General features: G+C 41.4%; 2 protein-coding genes and 1 pseudogene across 2 annotated transcripts in view; 1 reads left to right on the forward strand and 2 right to left on the reverse strand.

Annotated features, from left to right (window-relative positions):
* The window catches only part of LOC133997235 (NLR family CARD domain-containing protein 3-like), a 30,772-nt pseudogene extending 27,859 nt beyond the window's left edge, over positions 1 to 2,913 (reverse strand).
* Positions 2,914 to 6,744: 3,831 nt separating this feature from the next.
* On the reverse strand, positions 6,745 to 12,996 carry LOC133997992 (NACHT, LRR and PYD domains-containing protein 3-like; the record flags this gene model as incomplete). The annotated part of the gene is made up of 10 exons (XM_062437731.1): positions 6,745 to 7,298; positions 7,530 to 7,576; positions 7,705 to 7,878; positions 7,961 to 8,134; positions 8,441 to 8,614; positions 8,909 to 9,082; positions 10,297 to 10,470; positions 10,564 to 12,367; positions 12,523 to 12,751; positions 12,934 to 12,996. Coding segments are annotated over 10 exons (3,567 nt in total), but the record flags the coding sequence as incomplete, so codon positions are not given.
* Positions 12,997 to 20,307: 7,311 nt separating this feature from the next.
* The window catches only part of ttc13 (tetratricopeptide repeat domain 13), a 30,920-nt gene continuing 28,164 nt past the window's right edge, over positions 20,308 to 23,063 (forward strand). Inside the window, 1 exon segment of the mRNA XM_062437732.1 lies at positions 20,308 to 20,473. Coding sequence (XP_062293716.1) covers positions 20,308 to 20,473 — 166 coding nt within the window.

Here is a 23,063-nt window from a genome sequence, read left to right on the forward strand (position 1 = left end):
CCAAGGGGAACACAATAATTGCACCTCTGATTTTGGATATGATACAATAATTGAATTGAACTGAGTCAAGTATTACATGTGGACGTTACAGTCTACTCAACAATATTGAATCATTGTAAAGATATACAGTATATGTTTATTCTTACCTTACACACATGATGTGATTACATTTTGTGTCTGTGTATCTTTCAAAGACTATTTTTCAGGTACGAGTCACTTCATAATACCAGTTAATGTTTAAAAGTGTGTGTGGTGAATGTAAATGTGTAAAATGTCCTCAGGACAGTATTGGTTTTATGGTATGTAAATTGGTAGGTGAGGGGCCAGACTAAGAATGATTCAATCAATCCCAAATGAAGTGACACAAGAGAGTAGTGGAAATTTCGCCCCGAATAGGGAGATGGGGCACTCTCCTGGAGCCAGGCCTGGGAGGGGAGCTCACCGGCGAGGGTCTGGTGGCCTTTCATGCGGCCAAGTCAGGCACAGCCTGAAGAAACAGCATGGAGCCGCCGCCCTGTGTGCCCACCACCTGCAGGGATAAAGTCGGGGGGTAGGGTGCGATGTCGATCGGGCATTGGGCAGAGGCGTGGGCATAGGCATGTGTATCCCCGGCTGAGCATAGCAGTGTTGGAGTTCTCTCCTTGGAACGAGAGGGTCGCCTCCTTACAACTTTATGTTGCTGGGAGGATGACTCTGACTGTTGTCTGTTCATATGCACCGACCAACAGTTTAGAGTACCACACCTTCGTGGACTCTCTGAGCAGGGTCCTAGAAGGGGCGAGGCCTGCTGACTCCATTTTTCTCTTGGGGGACTTCAACACCCACATGGGCAACAATGGAGAAACCTGGAAAGGGGGTGATTGGGAGGAATGGCCTGTCTGATCTGAATGCGAGCAGTGTATTGTTATTACACTTCTGTGGCAGTCATGGATTGGCCATAACGAACACCATGTTCAGGTATAAGGGTGTTCATGAATGTATGTGGTACCAGAACACCTTAGGCCAATGGTCGATGATCGACTTCATAGTTGTGTCATCCGACCTGTGGCAGTATGTTTGGACACTTGGGTGAAGAGAGGACCAGAGCTGTCAACTGATCACCACCTGGTGGTGAGTTGGATCAGGTGGGGGGGGCCTGGGAAACCTAAATGAGTAGTGTGGGTGATCTGGGAACGCCTGGAGGAGGCCCCCGTCTGTGAGATCTTCAACTCTGACCTGCAGAGGAACTTCTCCTGCATTCCTTGGGAGGTTGAGGACATGGAGTCTCAGTTGACCATGTTCAAGACCTCAGTTGTGGAGGCGGCTGCTCAGAGTTGTGGCCAGAAGGTCATTGGTGCCTGTCGGAGAGGCAACCTGAGAACCCGCTGGTGGATACCAGTGGCTGGCTCAGAGGTCTCCGGATGCAGCAGATGGGTACTGGCTGGCCAAAAAGGCAGCAGTGCGGGTGGTCACTGAAGCAAAAATTTAAATTTTAAAGAGACCCAACATTCCCACATGAGCAAGCACTTGGCGACAGTGGCAAGAAAATCTTCACCCATATCCCTGTTTGGGGGGGCTCTGGACATTGACATTGGACATTGTGGGGCTGTCATGGAGGTCAGGGACAGTACCCATGGACTGGTAGACCGGGATAGTGGTCCACATTTTAAAAAAGGGGACCGGACGGTGTGTTCCAACTATTAGGGGATCACTCTAGTCAGCCTCCATGAAAAGTCCAATTTGGGGACCTCAGAATTGCCTCGCTGGTGATGTGGTTCTGTTGGCCTCAATACACCATGACGTGCAACGCACACTGGGGAGGTTTGAGGCCAAATGTGAAGCGGTCGGGATGAACGTCAGCACCTCCAAATCTGAGTCCATGGTGCTCTGCCAGAAAAAGGTGGATTGCCCCCTCAGGTTTGGGAGGGACTTTCTGCCCCAAGCGGAGGAGTTTAAGTATCTGGGGGTCTTCTTCACAGTGAGGGTAAGAGGGAGCATGAGATTGACAGGCGGATCGGTGCAGCATCAGCAGTGATGACCTTCCTGGTGAAGAAAGAGCTGAGCCTGAAGGCAAAGCTCTCAATTTACCAGTGAGTCTACATCCCAACCCCCACCTATGGTCACCAGCTTTGGGTAGTGACCGAAAGAATGAGATCGCGGACACAAGCAGCCGAAATGAGTTTGCATTTTTTGTAGTTTGTATTGCAGTTTGTGTAGTGCTCTTCATTAACAGCGTTGGATGCAGTGTTGTCTCATCTTTGCATTTTAATCCTGATAGAACAAAGTATAAATACATGTGTTAAATAAAATTCTTTCTGGATAAAAACTGAATTCTTACCTTTGATCATCAGACTTCTGTCCATGTTTGAAGTCACGAGGTTGACCCATTGACCGGTCACTCTTCATGGACACAGAACTGGATCCAAAAGGATCTGGATGGATCAACCTCCAAAAACAAGACATTATATAAATACAACATTTAGTGTCTCGTTCAAATAAATATAAGCCCTTAAATATGCTCTGTGGAATGTTTGACCTCTAGAAGAACTATGGAGCACTTCGTACCTTTGATCATCAGACTTCTGTCCAGGTTTGAAGTCACGAGGTTGACCCATTGACCGGTCACTCTTCATGGACACAGAGCTGGGTTTGGATCCAGGTTTAACTTTATGTTTAAGTCCAGGTTTACGTTTAAGTCCAGGTTCTGGTCCAGGTCCAGCAGAGTCTGGTCTGTGCTGCTTCTCTGGGCTTCAACACAACACACACAGAGCTTTGAGTGTGAATAATGATGGTGGAGTGATGTGAGTGGAGAACAGTGATGGACAGTTAGAGATCCTCATCTCACCTCTGAGCTTTGGTCTGGCTGTCATGTTCCCCACACAGAGAGCTTTTAGAGGGAGGGACTCCCTCCTCTCTGTCCTCACTCTGATCCATAGCAGAGAAACACCTTCACACAAACACAACAACATGCTCATTCATTACAACCAGCTGCATATCACACAATAGTGTCCTCTCATTAACGTGTTTCGCTTCAATATTATATTTGACTGAGCTGACAGTTAGAATGTGTAATTCTCCATCAGCAGATGATGCTTTTTCCCTTTCAATCTAAGGAAGCAGTCACACCATCATAACAATGATTATTTCTGTAGCAGTCTTGAGTCAGGTTTCCATCCAAACATAGAGCATATTTTAACCGAATTTGCTGAATATCGTCTAAGAAAAATATTGTGGATGCTTGTTTCCATCCAATACTGCTGTGTGAATAAGAGATAAACAGTTGGTGGCACTAATTCTCGAGTCAGTGCCATTAAACCATTAAACTGTGAAGCAAGATAAAACTGTTTAGAAAACATGGTGGAATTATGTCATTTCTCTTAGTTTCATGTATTGATTTGAGGAAGGTAACAGTCTTTTTTTTTTTTTTTTGCTGGTCGTGTTGCTTGTTTCTATCTGGTTGTCTTGCTTTTTCTTGTTTTAAAAGTACAAATGGAGTAGCACCTTTAATCTCATTACATGTTTAATATAATGACAATAACGCTTTCTATTCTATTCTATAAAGATCAGTGTCATTTTTTTTCCTTTCAGTCACACTTAAATACAATATCTCATTTATCTGAGAGGAGATTACAAATCAACATGTATTATATTTAATGCTGACTACTGAATGTTATCTAATCTTTATGTGTTATGTTCATTAATCAGTGATGGATGGTCATGATATTGAAAGGTTCTATGGTTTTAGTTATTTATTTTTATGGTTGAATCAACTTAATATTGAACCTTAAACCTTGATGCTGCACAGTAAATTATGTTAATCATCTACAGCAAAAACTCAAAGACAAAGAAAAAATAAGACAATACATGTAACATCTGTAAATGAAAATAAATGTTAAGTTTATACTTTATACGATTCCAGAAACATGTTGTATTGCATTTGTCACTGATTCAGATTTATATCAGAAAGATGCTGGATGCTGTTGATTTTACTGTTTGTGTTGCTTTAGCATTCTGGCTAGTTAAATGCACAAATGTATAAAATTACAAGATTATTTCTGCAGTATTTAAGACAGAAATCATTGCATTGAATATTTTTGCTGAATTTTGGTTGGTGCCTGTGCCTTCTGACAGGCCCAGGTTAATGACATGCAGATGTGTGCCAGTGATCCAACTGCTGCAAAACATCCAGTCAATTTATTTACAGATTTGCAAGCTTCCAAGAAAATATTTTACAAAACAAACTTTAAACTATCATTAACCCAAACTAGTCTTATCTTAAACTAAGAAAAGTAAATAAATAATAACTTTTTAAAAAGTCCATCAATGTTCAACAAAGTTATTAATCACAGCGACTATTAAATGGTGGAAAACTATTAGTTACTTTACCTTTTGACGGTAGAAATAATCTGCGAAAAGCCAACGAGCTTAAAACTGGAAAAGTTTTTAAAACTCTGTGAATTCACATGCAGACCCAACTCTATGTATTCATCTTCAAAGCAAAATCTTTAAGGAAATAAAAGAACTCTGAACTTTGGAAATAACAACCAGTCAAACATTAACAGTATTCATCTAAGTATCATAAAACCTGCAACTCCGGCTCCTGGAGAAGTCAAGTCAAAGTTTATTTATACAACACATTTAAAACCACCTCAGCTCATCAAAGTGTTGTACAAGCTTAAAATACAAGATACAATTAAAGAACAATTATGAGTAAGATGAACCATAAAAAACACATTAGATAAACTATAAAAACACAATAGATAAAAGCAAAATATAATTACACAATAAAAGTCAGGATGTCAAGCTCATCTAGGATTAAAAGGCAATGCAAAGAGGTGAGTCTTAAGCAATTATTTAAAAACGTTCCGAGGTCTTTCAAGGGAGAAGTATTTAAGAAGAGAGATAGAGGGCAACAGAGGTTACACAGTAAATAATAAACTCTATCCTCAATATGCTGCAGTGGATAAGCATCTGGTTTATGGACCCCATTTACCTCACGATAATCAGTACAAAACATTGGGCTCTTTTCAGACTCATCAACCAGTAAACAGTGTGACTTCCAGCTAGAAGAAGTTTCTCCTCTGACACCTGATAAAAGCACTGGCAGATTGGCTGCGTCTCACCTACATCAATATCATGCTCTATCAAATGTGTATGACCTTAAACAAACACAGGTAACTACTGATAAGGTGAGACAATTCAGTACACCTCTCCTCAGACAGAAACTCCAGACTTTTCAGCACTTCAGAGTTTTTTTAACTGGCCAAGCGACAAGCTCTCAACAGATGGTGTAACCCCATCTTCCTCCTATACAGAGGAGAAAATAGCAGAGTTGCTCCCATTGGAACTGGTTTAACAGGGGCCTTTTCTGGTCCTCACAACTAGTGGCAACCTGTGATGCACAAGCATAGTAAGGTTTTCAGAAGGTTTACATGACAAAGTTGGGTGGATTTACTATCCCCTGGCATTGAAAGCAGGTAGTTTTGATCTGAAACCTGGTGCAAAACTGGAAACAGACTGCTCACCAGGACTAAACCCTATTAACATACGATATCAAGTTCCGATGTTCGAGCCGACTTTTCAGGACCTTACCGTAGGTATTTGGCTGTGGACTTCGTTGCGGCCTCCTCATGGTTCCATCAGGGATCCCTGAGGGGTTTCTCTTGCTAAGTATATATAAGTATATATATGAATAAGTATCTATCTATCTATCTATCTATCTATCTATCTATCTATCTATCTATCTATCTATCTATCTATCTATCTATCTATCTATCTATCTATCTAAAGGCACATTGCATAGGCTACATGCAAATTAGTAGCCTAAGTGTTAAATATCAATGAAACAGGATTTGTCAGCTCTAAAAGTCTTCGTTCTCAGATCAACCAAAAAAACACCAGATATAACATTGTGTGGATGTAAACAGTGCAACCACAGCAGAACGTTGTGGTTCTGTGGTTCCCGAAACGTTAGGCTTTGTTAGGTTTCTGTATAACCAGAGGGAACGTTCTCTAAATGTTAGTTCTTGGTTTGGTTATAACCTAACCTTTAGAGAATCAAATGCTAACGTTCTCTAAACGTTACGTGTTAGTAGGGGAATAGTTATTTGGGTACTCCCATGAACCTTCAACCTGTTTCAGGAGTAGTAGTTCCTAAAAGGGTCATCCAGGGCAAATGAGTCCCAAGACAGAGGTCAGATTAAGAGTAGTGCCAGAAACTTTACAGAGCAGTAACTGTAGGGATAAGCTACCTAAACCCGGTTGTCCTAGATCCAGACCTAAAATGGCAGTCAGCAAGCAAGTGCCTGGTGGACAAGCCCTACAGCAAGTCTGGGCATTAGAGTAAGACACTTTCCCAATAAGAGGGCAGGAAAAGGAGGTGGTCCCGCTAATGCTAGAGTTTTACTTTGAATGCTCAGGCTCTATTATATCTGGTTTATGTCTTGCTGAAAAGTTTAACCAATATATTAATGCATGCCACACACTGACATAAAACACTCCCCAGGAAATGTCCCTGGAATGAGGGAGTCAACCTAAAATGACAAAAAACACAAATATTTATTTTATCATTATCCTGACATTAAATAACAGTCATTGATCCAAATGAAACCAGAGTGAAACCTCGTCCACCATCAACATTTAAACACAGGAAGCTGCTGTCACTTCCTGTTTCTATTGTTCACTGCTGAACAGAGTGAACAGTGATTTCAGCAGCTGTCTTCAGTCAGCAGTGTGACTGTTTGTCTCCACAGGAGGAGACTCTCCCTAAGACAGAGGACACAGAGACACTGAGGCACCAGGACGAAGACTGAACCCAAACCCAGGACACAGGGGTTCAGTGAATGTGGTGTTGAAGGTGTGGAGGTGGATCAGTGTGTCAGAGGAGACTCTGTAGAAGGACAGAGTGCCAGCAGGACAGTCCACATACACTGCTACTCTGTTAGAGACAGAGGAGGAGGAGGAGGAGGAGGAGGAGGGGATGTATGTTCCTCTGCTATTGTGACAAACAGAGTAACCACCATCAGAGCAGTTCAGACTCCAGGACTGACCGTTTCTTCCAAACCTGCTGTCATCACTGTATTCTTTCCTGCTGATTCCTCTGTAACTCACTGATATATTAATTCCCCCTCTCCACTCGACCTCCCAGTAACAGCGACCAGTCAGACCATTTCTACACAGCAGCTGAACCCAGTTGTCAAATCTGTCTGGATGATCAGGATATGACTGAACCTCCTCCACACATGTCACCTTCCTGTTGTTTTCAGATAGTTTGAGTTTTCTGTGTACTGTGTTTGTGTCCAGTGTGAGTTCACAGAAATCTGATGAAGAGAAGAAGAAACAACACAGCAGCAGTTTATCATCTGACACACCTGATGGATTTATTCTCTGTTTAACTTCTGATCTGTTGTTCATTTCTATAAAGTTTCATGATGACACATTTTGTCAGTAATGTTTTAATGAATAAATACCACAAAGACCAACTTTGTATTTAAAGAGAAACTGACTGTGTACTGTTTAGTTGTCATGAATCAAATTCAATCCACACTTACACTTCTTCAGACCAGGTTTTAACCTGTGCTCTCCACCATGGTCCACCCTGGAGGAAGAAACACGGTCAGAATGATTTTCTATCCAACATGAGTCCTAACTGCTGTTCAACATGAAGCAGTGTTCCTCAGTTTGTAAGAGTGACACAGAAACAGGCTGAAATTCATCTCTCCATACCTGAGAGTGTCCAGTCTCCAGTGTGGATCCTTCAGTCCATCAGACAGAAGCTTCTCTCCTGAGTCTCCTGGATGATTGTAGCTCAGGTCCAGCTCTCTCAGATGGGAGGGGTTGGAGTTCAGAGCTGAGGCCAGAGAAGCACAGCCTTCCTCTGTGATCAGACATCCTGACAGACTGGAATTCAGAAAATGTTGGTGATACGTTTAAATTACATTCACAGCATAAAAGATAAAGTAGTTAACAAAAAGATTCTGACCTGAGAGTTTCCAGTGTACAGTGTGGACTCTCCAGTCCAGCAGAAAGCTGCTTCACTCCTGAATCCTGCAGGTTGTTGTTACTCAGGTCCAGATCTCTCAGACTAGAGGACTGGGAGCTGAGAACTGAGGACAGAGCTGCACAGCTTCTCTCTGAGAGATTACAGTCAGTCAGCCTGAAGAGGAAACATACACATGCGATAACACTGCTTTTCATATTTAATATAATTGGTATCCATGTTTTCCTTTAATCATTATATTCTATTTTATTATATTATAGTTTCATATAGGAGCTACATGTGTGTTGGCCCATGTTTGGGTTCATCCGTAAACTGCGATACAGATTAACACATGTGGGATGATTACCTTTTTTAAACATTGTTTTAATGGTGTTGCTTAAAAAGGGTTAATTTAAATGCAGATTGCCTTTTTTTTCAGGCCATGATGACACCTTTATAATATATGATCACCATAATCCTGACCTGAGGGTTTCAAGTGTACAGTGTGGACTCTCCAATCCAGCAGAAAGCTGCTTCACTCCTGAATCCTGCAGGTTGTTGTTACTCAGGTCCAGATCTCTCAGACTAGAGGACTGGGAGCTGAGAACTGAGGACAGAGCTGCACAGCTTCTCTCCGAGAGGTTACAGACAGTCAGCCTGAAGAGAAAATTTAAAACAGCCTTCTTTATAATTAAAATATGATTAATACTCATGTTTTATTTGGCTAATGATTAGCTTCTGTATGTGTATCTGTGAATGGTTGTGTTTGTCAGTCAGCTTTAACAGAGATGTACATATTTGAAATTACTGGTCTTTAAAGTAGTGTAATTATGAGCTTGCTTTGTTATACGCTGTTTAAATAAGTAGGTTTTTTTTAAAGAGGTGGTGTAATTTCAAGGAAAATGGGTCTCTAAAACCAGTGTCACACTTTACAATCAGCTTTAACCTGACCTGAGAGTTTCCAGTGTACAGTGTGGACTCTCCAATCCAGCAGACAGAATCTTCGTTCCTGAATCCTGCAGGTTGTTGTTACTCAGGTCCAGATCTCTCAGACAGGAGGACTGGGAAATGAGAACTGAGGGCAGAGCTGTACAGCTTCTCTCTGAGAGGTTACAGCCACTCAGTCTGAAGAGGAATTTTAGTTTAAGTCACATGTCAAAGACCTTATAAAATAATTACATTTGTCATGTCTTTTGCCTGTCTCTTTCTCTCTCTGGAATTCATATCATGCAAGAACTCACAGAGAGCTATATCAGTGGAAATCTTAACATCTTAACATCTGGTTGATTCACAATTTATATATGCAGGTCAGACACAATATGCATTAATCCTACTTACAGAGTAAACCATTGAAGTCTGTGTAAAGTGAGAATAAATATGTGTTCTGAGTTTGACATACCACAGAAAAGGGTTGTTAACCACCCTGCCAAATTTAAATGATTAAAAAAATCGCCAAATATATGAAATTAGGCTTCAAAGTTTTGTAAAAGTCTGCCTATTTCTCTTCTCCCAAACGCTGTGGGCGTTCCCGCCGAGTCCACTGAAGCCCCGCCCCCTACCACGTGTCACCTGTCAATCAAAGTCACCGACTCTACCAGAAACATCGACGCTAGGTCTGACAGCTTTCTGCTGCTAACTCAGCTGCTAGCTCGGTGGCTAACTCGGCTGCTAACTCGGCTGCTAACTCGGCGGCTAGCTGGACTGGAGGAGGAACCGAACCGCCAATCTTCCATTTGGAGGACGACCGCTCTAGGCACAGCCGCCCCTTGGTGGCAAGTTGAAGAAGTTGAACCAACATCAACTCAGACTACAGCTGCACATAACTGTGTACATTAATTAGAGGGGCAGTCAACCTCTCTTTCTATGTGCTGCAGCTGAGTTGCCTCCATGAAAACAATGGAGGAGGCAGCAACAACCACTCAATGTCTGACAGCATCACATCATAAAAGATATATTAGTTAACAAAAGATTCTGACCTGAGAGTTTCCAGTGTACAGTGTGGACTCTCCAGTCCAGCAGAAAGCTGCTTCACTCCTGAATCCTGCAGGTTGTTGTTACCCAGGTCCAGATCTCTCAGACTAGAGGACTGGGAGCTGAGAACTGAGGACAGAGCTGCACAGCTTATATCTGAGAAGTTACAGTCGCTCAGTCTGAAGAAAAAATGCACACATGACAGAGTGAATGTTTGTGTTTGTCAGCCTCATCATACACATATTTATTTGAAACCTCTACTCTTAAATGTAATGTGATTATGAGCTTGTTTTGGTGTACTCTGTTTTAAAGTCAATACAGCTCAAGGCACATGTCTCTTTAAAACCAGTGTCACACTGTATCCTAACCTGAGAGTTTCCAGTGTACAGTGTGGACTCTCCAGTCCAGCAGACAGAATCTTCATTCCTGAATCCTGCAGGTTGTTGTTACTCAGGTCCAGCTCTCTCAGACTAGAGGACTGGGAGCTGAGAACTGAGGACAGAGCTGCACAGCTTCTCTCTGACAGGTTACATTCAGTCAGCCTAAAGAGCGAATTAGAACAGTGTTTTACTTGTAATACATAAATGTTACATAACATATTTGAAATGAATATATCCAGTTAGTTATCTACACACATAGCTGTATTTGAAGCTTTGACCACTGGCAGCAGCCTCAGAAGAGCCTCCTCTGAAGCAGAGTATTTCTTCAGGTCAAACACATCCAGATCTTTTTCTGATGACAGTAAGATGAAGCCCAGAGCTGACCACTGAGCAGGAGACAGTAAATCTGTGGAGAGACTTCCTGATCTCAGGTACTGTTGGATCTCCTCCACTAGAGAACGATCATTCAGTTCATTCAGACAGTGGAACAGATTGATGCTTCTTTCTGCAGACACATTCTCACTGATCTTCTTCTTGATGTACTCAACTATCACCTGATTTGTGTGGAAGCTTCTTCCTGTCTTTTTCAGCAGACCATTTAGGTAAGTCTGGTTGGTCTTCATTGAAAGACCCAGGAGGAAGCGGAGGAACAAGTCCAGGTGTCCATTTGGACTCTTTAAAGCCTCGTCCACAGACGTCTGGTAGAGATGTTTTAGATTATTTTTCTCTTTAAAGACTTTAGACAACCAGGATGTTGTTTGTTCTTCTGCCAGCAGATTGACTCCGGACTTGATGAATGTCAGATGGACATGAAGAGCAGCCAGAAACTCCTGAACACTCAGATGGACAAAGCAGAACACCTTGTCCTGGTACAGCCCTCTCTCCTCTTTAAAGACCTGTGTGAACACTCCTGAGCACACTGAGGCTGCTCTGATATCAATGCCACACTCTGTCAGGTCTGATTCATAGAAGATCAGGTTGCCTTTCTGCAGCTGCTCAAAAGCCAGTTTTCCCAGAGACTCAATCATCATCCTGCTGTCTGGACTCCAGTGTGGATCTGTCCCAGCTCCTCCATCATACTTGACCTTCTTCAGTTTGGACTGAACCACCAGGAAGTGGATGTACATCTCAGTCAGGGTCTTGGGCAGCTCTCCTCCATCTCTGCTTTTCAACACAACCTCCAGAACTGTAGCAGTGATCCAGCAGAAGACTGGGATGTGGCACATGATGTGGAGGCTTCGTGATGTCTTGATGTGGGAGATGATGGTTCTGGCGTGCTCCTCATCTCTGAATCTCTTCCTGAAGTACTCCTCCTTCTGTGGGTCAGTGAACCCTCTGACCTCTGTCACCATGCCAACACACTCAGGAGGGATCTGATTGGCTGCTGCAGGTCGTGTGGTTATCCAGAGGCGAGCAGAGGGAAGCAGTTTCCCCCTGATGAGGTTTGTCAGCAGCACATCCACTGAGGTGGACTCTGTAACATCAGTCAGGATCTCAGTGTTGTGGAAGTCCAGAGGAAGTCGACACTCATCCAGACCGTCAAAGATGAACACAACCTGGAACTCTTCAAACCTGCAGATTCCTGCTTCTTTGGTTTCAGTAAAGAAGTGATGAACAAGTTCCACCAAGCTGTACTTTTTCTCTTTCAGCACATTCAGGTCTCTGAAAGTGAATGGAAATGTGAAGTGTATGTCCTGGTTGGCTTTGTCTTCAGCCCAGTCCAGAGTGAACTTCTGTGTTAAGACTGTTTTCCCAATGCCAGCCACTCCCTTTGTCATCACTGTTCTGATTGGTTCATCTCTTCCAGGTGAGGCTTTAAAGATATCTTCTTGTCTGATTGTTGTTTCTGGTCTGACTGGTTTCCTGGATGCTGTTTCAATCTGTCTGATCTCATGTTCATCATTGACCTCTGCAGTCGTTTCCTCTGTGATGTAGAGCGGTGTGTAGATCTGATTCAGAAGGGTTGGGTTTCCTGCTTTAGCGATCCCCTCAAACAGACACTGGAACTTTTCCTTCAGGTTAGACTTGAGTTTAAGTTGGCACTGTGTACAAAATGTCTCTGAAAACCCCCCCCAAAACAAATGAAAATATTACCAAATGAAATAGAGATAATAATGTCCAACAAATATGTGTCAAAGATATGATAGTATGTTGGAATGAAGTTGGCTAAAAAGGTCACAGTTAAATATGTTAAATCTGTTAAAATCCTCTTACTGCTCTGCAGACGCTCAGCCAGCTCCTCCTGCTTCATTCTCCTCAGGAAGTGCAGTGTGATCTTCAGAAATGCCTCTCTGCTGCTCCTCCTCTGCTCTTCCTCCTCACCGTCCAACACCTCCTCATCCTCCCTCTGACTCTCTAAGCATTCTGGGTAATCTGGACTCAGAGCCTTCTGCATCTTCTTCAGCTCGTTCTTCACAAACCTGCTGATGTTCTCCTCCAGCAGCTGGAACAGAATCAAATGTAAATGTAACTGGTAGAAGTCAACATCAGATCATCAGTGACAGACTGAAAAGCTGCTGGTCTACAGAGTGCAGCATGGAGACTGTTTGGACCAGAATGGTAGTTTAGTATTTAGTCTGTGGCTGTTGTAGTTAGCAGTAGTAGCTGTGCTTTACATTTACACACCATAAATATGGAGTCCAGCTGTGTTTGATGCTGCTGGACAGACTGACCACTGAGAACCTCTGAGCTCTGCTGATGAACTCTGTGAAGAAAAGATGAAGTCTCAGAATAAATAATGACACTCAGTGTTAAAGGTGTTGTGTTCTATCACAGTGGATCCAGTTAAACACTCGGCTGTTCTGTCTGACCCCTGATCATTTGTCTCTCTAAAGACTTTGTACCTCTGTTTAAACCAGGCGGGGAGTTCCGGTCCTCTGAAATGAGGCCAACGCGTAAGTAACTTAAAACTGCATTCTATCAAAAGGCCACCAGGGGGCGACCGTTTTGGTGTCAAAAGGACTTCCGTCTCTATACAAGTCAATGGAGAATTCACCAACTTCTCACTTGATTTCTAACCTCAGTAAACGTTTTCAAAATGTGTTTATGGTCTCAATCGCTAGTTTAAAGCCTTCTTCAATGCAGTATGATGTTCATTTGGGACATTTTGGCCTCCCTGATTTTATATGTGACGATAAAGCAGGGTATGCATTAGGGCGTGGCTACGTCGTGATTGACAGTTTGATTGGTTCACAGGTTCAGGAGGGCGCCTCATGCTCCTCCTGATGCCCATATAAGTAGAATCCCTGTTTTTATTTTTCCCAGCATGCACCTGAAATTTTCAAGATGGCACTGCTGAGATCCGATACTATTGGCCTCCGAGCAGCAGTCCACAAACCAATGGGTGACGTCACGGATGTTACGTCCATTTCTTATATACAGTCTATGATTAAAACACTGTTATACACATAAAGTTTGTGGTTTTAGTGTGTGAGTGTATGTGTTTGTATTCATGAGGACATCCTGTGTAAAATCTGTTTTAGTCAGTCAAACAATCAATCAATGACAGACAAACATTTAACATTCGGACCTCTGATCAGCAGACTGATGTTCGTGTTTGAAGTAAATCGGTTTCGTCATAGACCGGTCACTCTTCATGGACGCACAGCTGGGTTCAGGAGAATCTGGTCTCTGCTGATGGATCCTGATGGAAACAAAACACTGGTTCAGTAAAGCTCTTCAGTGCTGACCACTGTTGAACCTAATTGGCCAATTCATTGATCAGTCACTCTTGAAGGACACGTACTTGGGTTCTGGTCCATGTCCAGGTCCAGGTCCAGCAGAGTCTGGTTTGTGCTGCTTCTTTGTTCTTCAACACAACACACACAGAGCTTTGAGTGTGAATAATGATGGTGGAGTGATGTGAGTGGAGAACAGTGATGGACAGTTAAAGATCCTCATCTCACCTCTGAGCTTTGGTCTGGCTGTCATGTTCCCCACACAGAGAGCTTTTATAGGGAGGGACTCCCTCCTCTCTGTCCTCACTCTGATCCATAGCAGAGAAACACCTTCACACAAACACAACAACATGCTTATTCATTACAACCGAAAGTTGGTGCAGACATGTATCATGGAAAGACACACAAAAAAGTCTTTTGGACCCATACCCTAAATCCAACAGGAAGTTGGCCATTTTGTTTCAAATTTTCAATTTAGGCATTTGCTGCCATTTCCACACCTCATACTTTAACAAACTCCTCCTAGAGATCTAATACGACCGACTTCACATTCATTCAGAATCATCTTAAGACCTTGAACTTTTTCGGAGAGGGACAGGCGAGCAAGGGCCCGGTCATCACTGCTTGCAGCTTTAATTATTATTATAATGTATTTTTTCCGTAAAAGCATGGTACTAATAATATAAAACAAAGTATAACATGAGTTTTGCTCCACGTATAACATCATACTGACTTACTGAGGAGAATATTGTGCTTTAAAAACAAGAGGAGGCTCCATGGACTGGTCACTCATTACAAACATGGTACAGTAACATGATGTTGACTTACTGTACTTTAAAAATAAGAGGCAGATCAATGGACATGTGACTCTTAACGGACATACAGCTGGGTTCAGGTTCAGGTCCATCAGAGTCTGGTCTGTGCTGCTTCTTTTTCCTTCAACACAACACACACAGAGCTTTGAGTGTGAATAATGATGGTGGAGTGATGTGAGTGGAGAACAGTGATGGACAGTTAGAGATCCTCATCTCACCTCTGAGCTTTGGTCTGGCTGTCATGTTCCCCACACAGAGAGCTTTTAGAGGGAGGGACTCCCTCCTCTCTGTCCTCACTCTGATCCATAGCAGAGAAACACCTTCACACAAACACAACAACATGCTCATTCATTACAACCAGCTGCACATCACAGAGCATTATCATTCTTGATGTTGATCATTTGTCATTATCATTGTAAGTGTATTAATTATCCATGCTATCCAACTCAACAGCTGTCTTCTTTGTTTCATCCTGAATGCCAAAATGGGAACTTTAAGGGAGAATTTATGACACACAACAAAGACACAAAAGACCCAACTGAAAAAAAGTGTATGCAAATAACAAGCTGGGCATACTATGTAATTGATAGACAAAAATTCAAGTAGGCTAATTTGTCTCATCCAATAAGTTTAAAGCCTAATTTTAACATTTGAGAGACGGGAAGATCGTAAGATTGTGTTGTGATATGCTGAGTTCTCCACAGCCTGTATCTGATAGAGATTTGACAGAGTTGTAAATATTGGAAGATGCACAATTACTTGTCCATTATTACGTTGTTTGGGGGGAAAAACAAGTAGATGGTACAGGTACCAAATCAGGCTGATATACACACTTGTTAATAAAAATACATGTGAAATACACAGTGTATAAATGTATGCTGTATATTGAAAGACACACTGAACACTGAAATCATGAAAGTATAAGAACATCAGTGAGTACACTTTCACACTTTCAGAAGTGTATTTGAGCGGGTTTAACAAGGAGGTATTTTACTGGAGGCAATGTTCAAAAACAGGTTCACAGTGTTTACCCGTAAAAGCATGTTACATCACACACCCTCGCCCTCCCCTGTACCCAAACCCAAGCAAGTGGGCAAGAGACAGACCTACTTGGAAAATGCAGGGCTTTGGGGAATAAGGTATGATCGAAGGTTTTAGTTATTTCACTTTGCATTGTTATTGCGTATTATCTCTTATAGGTGAGGTTTTAAGATTAGCCCAGAGTGGGTTTCTACCTCACATTTTTATATTTCTCTGACTTTTATTTTGTGCAAATAAACCAGTAAACAATGAACCAATAAATGTATCTTCATGACAACAATAATAGACATGAGTAGTTGAAATGTGAGCAGCTTTGACATGATTTGAGGCTGCCACATGCAATCATTAGACCATGCGTGTCTCAGTCCAGCTCTACAATTGCTGTACAAATAATAAAATGGACGATTTTTCCATCAGATATAATCCATATGGAGAGGATTTTGAAGCTGCATTATTGAAACAGTGTACTGATTCTAGGTTAGATGGCTGTTTTTAACACGTGGAGTTTTAAAAGTGAACAACAACCAGTTTGACATTTCTGACATTCTCTGCATTGTTTCATAATGAGCTGAGCTACAAATACAATCAAACTAACAATAACAAATAATAAAAACATCCACAGAGCCTCAATCATTCACCATCAAGAAATATTTTAGGATTCTCACCTGCTGAACAGACTTCAGCTCAACTTACTGTACAGACACTTTCCACCTTCATGTGTAGAGGAAACACTGGGAGAGAAGAAGCTGCTCATTCTCCCTCGTCAGTCCTGCTGTCTGTGTTGATCTGATCTGAGGACGCTGTCACATCCTCATAACTTAAAAACATCAGTTTGACATGAAAACCAGTCAAACCAGTCAGTGTCAGAGAAGGGACAGATACAGGAAATCTTTCCTGCCTCATGCCATCACGCTGTATAATAACAGCTAAAGCTAAACTCTGGTCATAACTTACAGTCACTGTGCACTTTATTACCTACACACATCGCACATTTACTTTGCACTAAAATCAACACTGCTAATCTGTTGTATATACTTCTGTACATTACACATTACATTTTATTTTATTTACTATTACTATTTTACTATTTTACTATGTATAGTTTACTCTTTACATTTTGCTATTTTAGTTTGTATAGTTTGTTATTATTTTATTTTATTCTTTATATCCTTATACTATATGTTTTTATTGTCACTGTATCGTCACTATGTGTCTGTGTAATGCTGCTGCTACACTGTCGTATCTATCTATCTATCTATCTATCTATCTATCTATCTATCTATCTATCTATCTATCTATCTATCTATCTATCTATCTATCTATCTATCCATCCATCCATCCATCCATCCATCCATCCATCTATCTATCTATCTATCTATCTATCTATCTATCTATCTATCTATCTATCTATCTATCCATCCATCCATCCATCCATCCATCCATCCATCCATCCATCCATCCATCCATCCATCCATCCATCCATCCATCCATCCATCCATCCATCCATCCATCCATCCATCCATCCATCCATCCATCCATCCATCCATCCATCCATCCATCCATCCATCCATCCATCCATCCATCCATCCATCCATCCATCCATCCATCCATCCATCCATCCATCCATCCATCCATCCATCTATCTATCTATCTATCTATCTATCTATCTATCTATCTATCTATCTATCTATCTATCTATCTATCTATCTATCTATCTATCTAAATCACCCACCAGGTGATGTAGTACCGCTATCTGTCCACTAGATGGTGCTAACTGATTGTCTAATTATAACACAGTGCCTGACCTCTCCTTCACTCTGAGCCTGTTTACACCTGACACTAACCTTGAGAGGAAGAGAGGAAGGAAGGGAAGAAGGACAGAGGAAAGAGGAAGGGAGGAAGGTAGGGGGGAGGAAAGAAAGAGAGAAGGAGGGAGGAAAGAAGGAAGGGAGGAAGGAAGGAAGGGAAGAAGGACAGAGGAAAGAGGAAGGGAGGAAGGTAGGTGGGATGAAAGAAAGAGAGAAGGAGGGAGGAAAGAAGGAAGGAGGGAAGGAAAGAAGGGGGAGGGAGGACGGAAAGAAGGAAGGGAGGAAAGAGAGAGGAAGGAAAGGAAGAGAGAAGGAACAGTCAAGACAGACGGGTTAAATTTGACCCGGGAGGACGACACAAAGGTTAATATTGTCTTTCTCTCAGAGTTAATTTCCTCTCTGTAGAAATCTGTGATTGTTTATTCTGAACCATTATTATTCTACATTATAATATACCACTCTACTATGTATTGATATTTATTGTTGTAATTTATGTTATCCAGTGAAATGAGTAGTTTAGCAGGAGGGTTGAACACTTCTCATTAGGAGCTGAGGCCCCTCTAATCTCACAAAAGAACTTATAGTACAGATGAAGGGAGCTACTAATGTTTCCCCTGTTGGACTTAACAACATGGATCATTTCAAGTATTTAGGTACAATCATCGATCACACCTTGAGCTTCAATCAGCACTCATAAAGCAAATCAGCGACTTTTTTTAATCAGGAAATTGAAGAGTTTTGGTGTAAGTAGACATATACTGGAAGTGGCGTACAGAGGCTTGGTAGGCAACCTGAATGTGAAGCAAAAACACAAACTTTCCTCGATTGTAAACATCACAGTGTTTTGATGTCTTAGAGAGGCCGAAGACAAATTACGTAAATTACAGAGAAATATGAATACATAGTAGAGTGGTCTACTACGATGTATGATAATAATGGTCCAGAATAAACAATCACAGACAGAGAAGACCCTAAGATAGTTAATGAACCCTGAGAGAAAGATTATATATTAATAACAGAACTATCCAAAGTACATTAAACCTGTTAAAATAAAACCATTTGAACCTGTAGCATAAGAGTTTGTCCATCTCTAACAGACAGGCTCACAAAATAATTACATTTGTATTAATTAATATTTAGAGGGAAAAAATGCAAGAATAATTTATTCATTTTTAGGGGTGCTGGGATTAAATTTCAGGGTCTAAAATCGCCACTGGACTAGTAGCCTGCAGACTTTGCAGATTTTGCACGTTTTGCACACAGCTGCCAACTCTTCGTGTTTTATCTTGTTATTATTTATGTGTACGAGTGTGTTGTGGTGCGAGCTGTCAAATGAAATGAATTGACAACGATTAGTTAGAGTCTGCTTTAGTGTTTAGTGTTTATTATACAGCCCCTTCAGCCCAGGTTTGGGTGTAATTACACATTCAGAGAGTCATTTATAACAGAGAGCAGCCGAGCATTTAAGGAATAATGTGTGTCGTCGTTCATCAGAGACGCTTTCTGAGCAGCAACACAAAAGGTGAAGAATAATAAAGTTGAAGCTTTGTTTGAAGATCAGCTCGTTATGTTCTAGAGAAGGAATGAGTTCAAATGACATGTAAGTGGATGAAGGTTTTTATGAATGAGTATCAGCTGTTAACCCTTTAGGTCACACAGAGAAAGTGCTGTTTAAATAATCAGGTCTTTGCTTTTCCTTCGATCATAAAACATGGATTTATTGTCTCATTGAGTCTAAATGTGATGTTTTACAGCCTCTACAGACTCATTCACACCTCATTGGTTCTAAACTTATAGGTAAGAGTAGAGCTGGGAGATTATGGCAACAATCAAAATCACCATTAATTGAACTTTTAACCTGGATTACGATGAATGAACGATTATCTCCTCCCTTGATGAATGATTATGTATTTTCACAGTTTCTTTAGTTTTGTATTTTACACTGCTGCCCTCACACATGAGGATCTTTAGGGAGGGAAAATAATGATGTTTTAAAGAAGGGGGGTCAAACATGAGGCCCGTGGGCCAGAACCGGCACGCTGAGGAGTCCAATCCGGCCCACTTTCCTTTCTTCCTTCCTTCCTTCCATCTGTCTTTCTTTCTATCTTTCTTCTCTTCCTTCCTTCCATCCTTCCTTCCATCCTTCCTTCCTTCCTTCCTTCCTTCCTTCCATCCTTCCATCTGTCTTTCTTTCTTTCCTTCCTGTCTTCTTTTCATTTCATCTGTCTTTCATCCTTCCTTCCATCCGTCTGTCTTTCTTTCTTTCTATCTTTCTTCTTTTCCTTTCTTTCCTTCCTTCCTTCCTTCCTTCCATCTGTCTTTCTTTCTATCTTTCTTCTCTTCTTTCCTTTCTTCCATCTGTCTTTCTTTCTTTCCTTCCTGTCTTCTTTTCCCTTCCTTCCTTCCTTCCTTCCTTCCTTCCTTCCTTCCTTCCTTCCTTCCTTCCTTCCTTCCATCTGCCTTTCATTCCTTGTGTACGACTGTGTTGTTATACGAGCTGTCAAATGAAATAAATTGCCCTTTCAAAGTATTAATAAAGTTGTCTTGAATAAAGAAGAAGAAGAAAAAAAAGAGAACAGCCGCGCCGCAGAGCATTTTGGGAAACGCAGTCCAAAAAAGCGCAACTTCCGCTCTCTGACGTCACACATGTAGCACAACATGGCCCCTGCCAGCCGGGCTGCGTCTGCTGCTCTCTCCCTGCTCTTCCTCGGCAGAGTCATCCTCGGTACCGAGTACTTCTCCGCCATCACGCTGTTCAACAACGAGCTGCACAAGCAGGGCTGCAGCTCGCTGTCCGACTGGGAGGAGTACCAGGCGGACTGCGGTGAGCTGCTCCTCCTCTGCCCGCTCTCACTGCCTCTCTGAGCGGCTTCACTCTGCAGCTGCTGCCGGTGCTGCTGCTGCTGCTGGAGCTGCTAACACTGAGCTAAGAGCAGATTTAACTTAACTTAACAGGCTTTTTACTGCTGCAGCTTACAGACAGGTGGAGGGGAGGAAGAGTCAGTGAGGATGATGATGATGATGATGATGATGTTAATGTGCAGATATGAGAGGAAGCTGACTGCAGGGTTTTTCTTTTAGCTCCAGAGGTCAACACTGATCTCCATTCATAAAAACACGTCAGTTTATTGGAGTGTGACAGTCAGGAAGTGTGTTAGTGTGTCAAATCTAAACAATAATATAATAATATATAAGTTTAAATGTGCAGGTAGACAGGAAATAAGATAAGGTAGATTAATGCAGTGATGTCAGTGGAGATGTTAAAGCTTTAATTTAATGAAATGAAACAGAAAAGGTTCAGATTAGAGTTTTTAAAGAAGTGAGAGTTTGTTGAGATGTTTGCAGAATAGAAAGTGAACCTGTGTGTCTGCAGGTTTGGGTCAGATTAATATAATATAATATAATATAATATAATATAATAGTTTACTGTCACTGCTCAGGTAGATATAATGAAAGCTCAAATAGAAAGAGACTTAAATATATATATATATGGTCATGAAGGTATTTGGTTTAAAGTATTGTGATATATTATCAACCAGCTCTACTGTGTTTAATGTGTTTAATGTTTGATTTGAAGCACTTTGAATCGTCTCATTACTGAAATGTTGTGTTTAAATAATAATAATATAATATAAGACGTGTTTCAGAGGTTTAGATGCTTCATAATGAAATGTGTATTTATGACTTTTAGGACTTATTGTTGGGCTATATATCGATATTATATCATTATTAAATGGATATTGTGATATGAGGCCAGATATCGTCTCAGAGTTTGGATATAATGATGTCATGATGTAGTGTAGGTGTTGTTTCCTGCTGTTCTAGTTGTTCTATTATTTGCTTTTTACTCATTTCATCATTATTTTGCCTCCCTGAGTTTAACTGGTTGGTTTATTGTGATGCAGCAGAAGAGTCTGTTCCTGGTGTTAAATGCAGCATTACAGTAAAATAATGATCTGAACTTACCAGACTGTTCTATTGTTGACCTTTGACCCACTTTATCATTATTTCCACATTTCTGATGATTATTTATCAAACATCTCATAGTGTAAATATTTAGTTAAAGCATCGACATTCATCTCTTTAATATCGTGATATTACGACCTCATGTTTGACACCTCTGATCTACGGTTCACTGCTGTCTGCTCCTAAAGTTTAAACCATCATCACATGACTACGACGGAGCATCATTATTATTATTATTATTAAGTTCATATGAGAGGATGATTAAAGTCCACATGCCGACTTTAAAGTCAGCACTTCGAACGTGAAATGACGAGAATAAAGTAGAAACAGCGTGTCATGTCGACTTTAATCTGGACTGTATAACCGATGAGTCTGAGTCCGACTGTCTGATTCTGCTTCTGAGGAGCGATCGAGTTCTGCTGGTTCTGTCCAGATTAAAGTCGACATGATATTTCAACTTTATTCTCGACATTTAGAGTTTAATGTGACTTTAAAGTGGAGTTTAGTCTCATGTGGCCCCGATGATGGTAATAAAACTCTGTCGTAGAGTCGGCCTCAGACTCCATCAGTTGACCCGTGATAAACACCTTTATGAAGATGAATAAAAAGGTAAAACTACTTCAGAACCGGTTTTAACAACAAAGAACTTCTGTCTCTTTTAGTGCAGAAACAGGAAGTTCTGATCAGTGTGAGAACGTTAAAAAGGAAACTGTGTTTATCAGAAGCATCAACCAGGCAGGTGGAGGAAGTGACTTCATCCTGCAAACAGGAAACAGCTGCAAAGATATCGATGTTTAACCTGCGATCAGAACAGAGTTATACTGTCCAGATTATAAACGACACGCTGAGATTAAATTCGTCATGTAGCCTGATACTAATTCATCATTTAAAGTCATTTAAAAAAAGAAATAAAGTCAAATTTCTCTGATTTAGCTTCTTAAATGTGAATATTTCTGCGTTTTTTAGTCTCTGTGACGGTAAAGTAAAGATCTGAGAGACGTTTAAGGACCAAACAGCTGATTGATTTATTAAAGTCATGAACAGAAGAATCAGTAGTTGAAGGTTTTTAACCCTCATGTCGTCCTCCAGGGTCAAATTGACCCCATCTCTATGACTGTTCCTTCTTTCCTTCCTCCTTTTTTCATTCCTCCCTCCCTCCTTACTCCTTTCCTTTCCTTCCTTCCTTCCTCCCTCCTTTCCTTTCCTTCCTTCCTTCCTTCTTTCCTTCCTTCTTTCCTTCCTTCCTCCCTCCCTCCTTACTCCTTTCCTTTCTTCCTTCCTTCTTTCCTCCTTACTCCCTCCCTCCCTCCCTCCCTCCCTCCCCCACTCCTTCCCTCCCTCCCTTCCTTCCTCCCTCCCTCCTTCCTCCCTTCCTCCCTTCCTCCCTTCCTTGACCTGAGGACAGTAGGAGGGTTAAAGGAAACTTCTTCTCTGAATCTTCCTGCTTT

This window comes from Scomber scombrus, chromosome 17 (assembly GCF_963691925.1).
Source record: "Scomber scombrus chromosome 17, fScoSco1.1, whole genome shotgun sequence".
Lineage (NCBI taxonomy): Eukaryota > Metazoa > Chordata > Actinopteri > Scombriformes > Scombridae > Scomber > Scomber scombrus.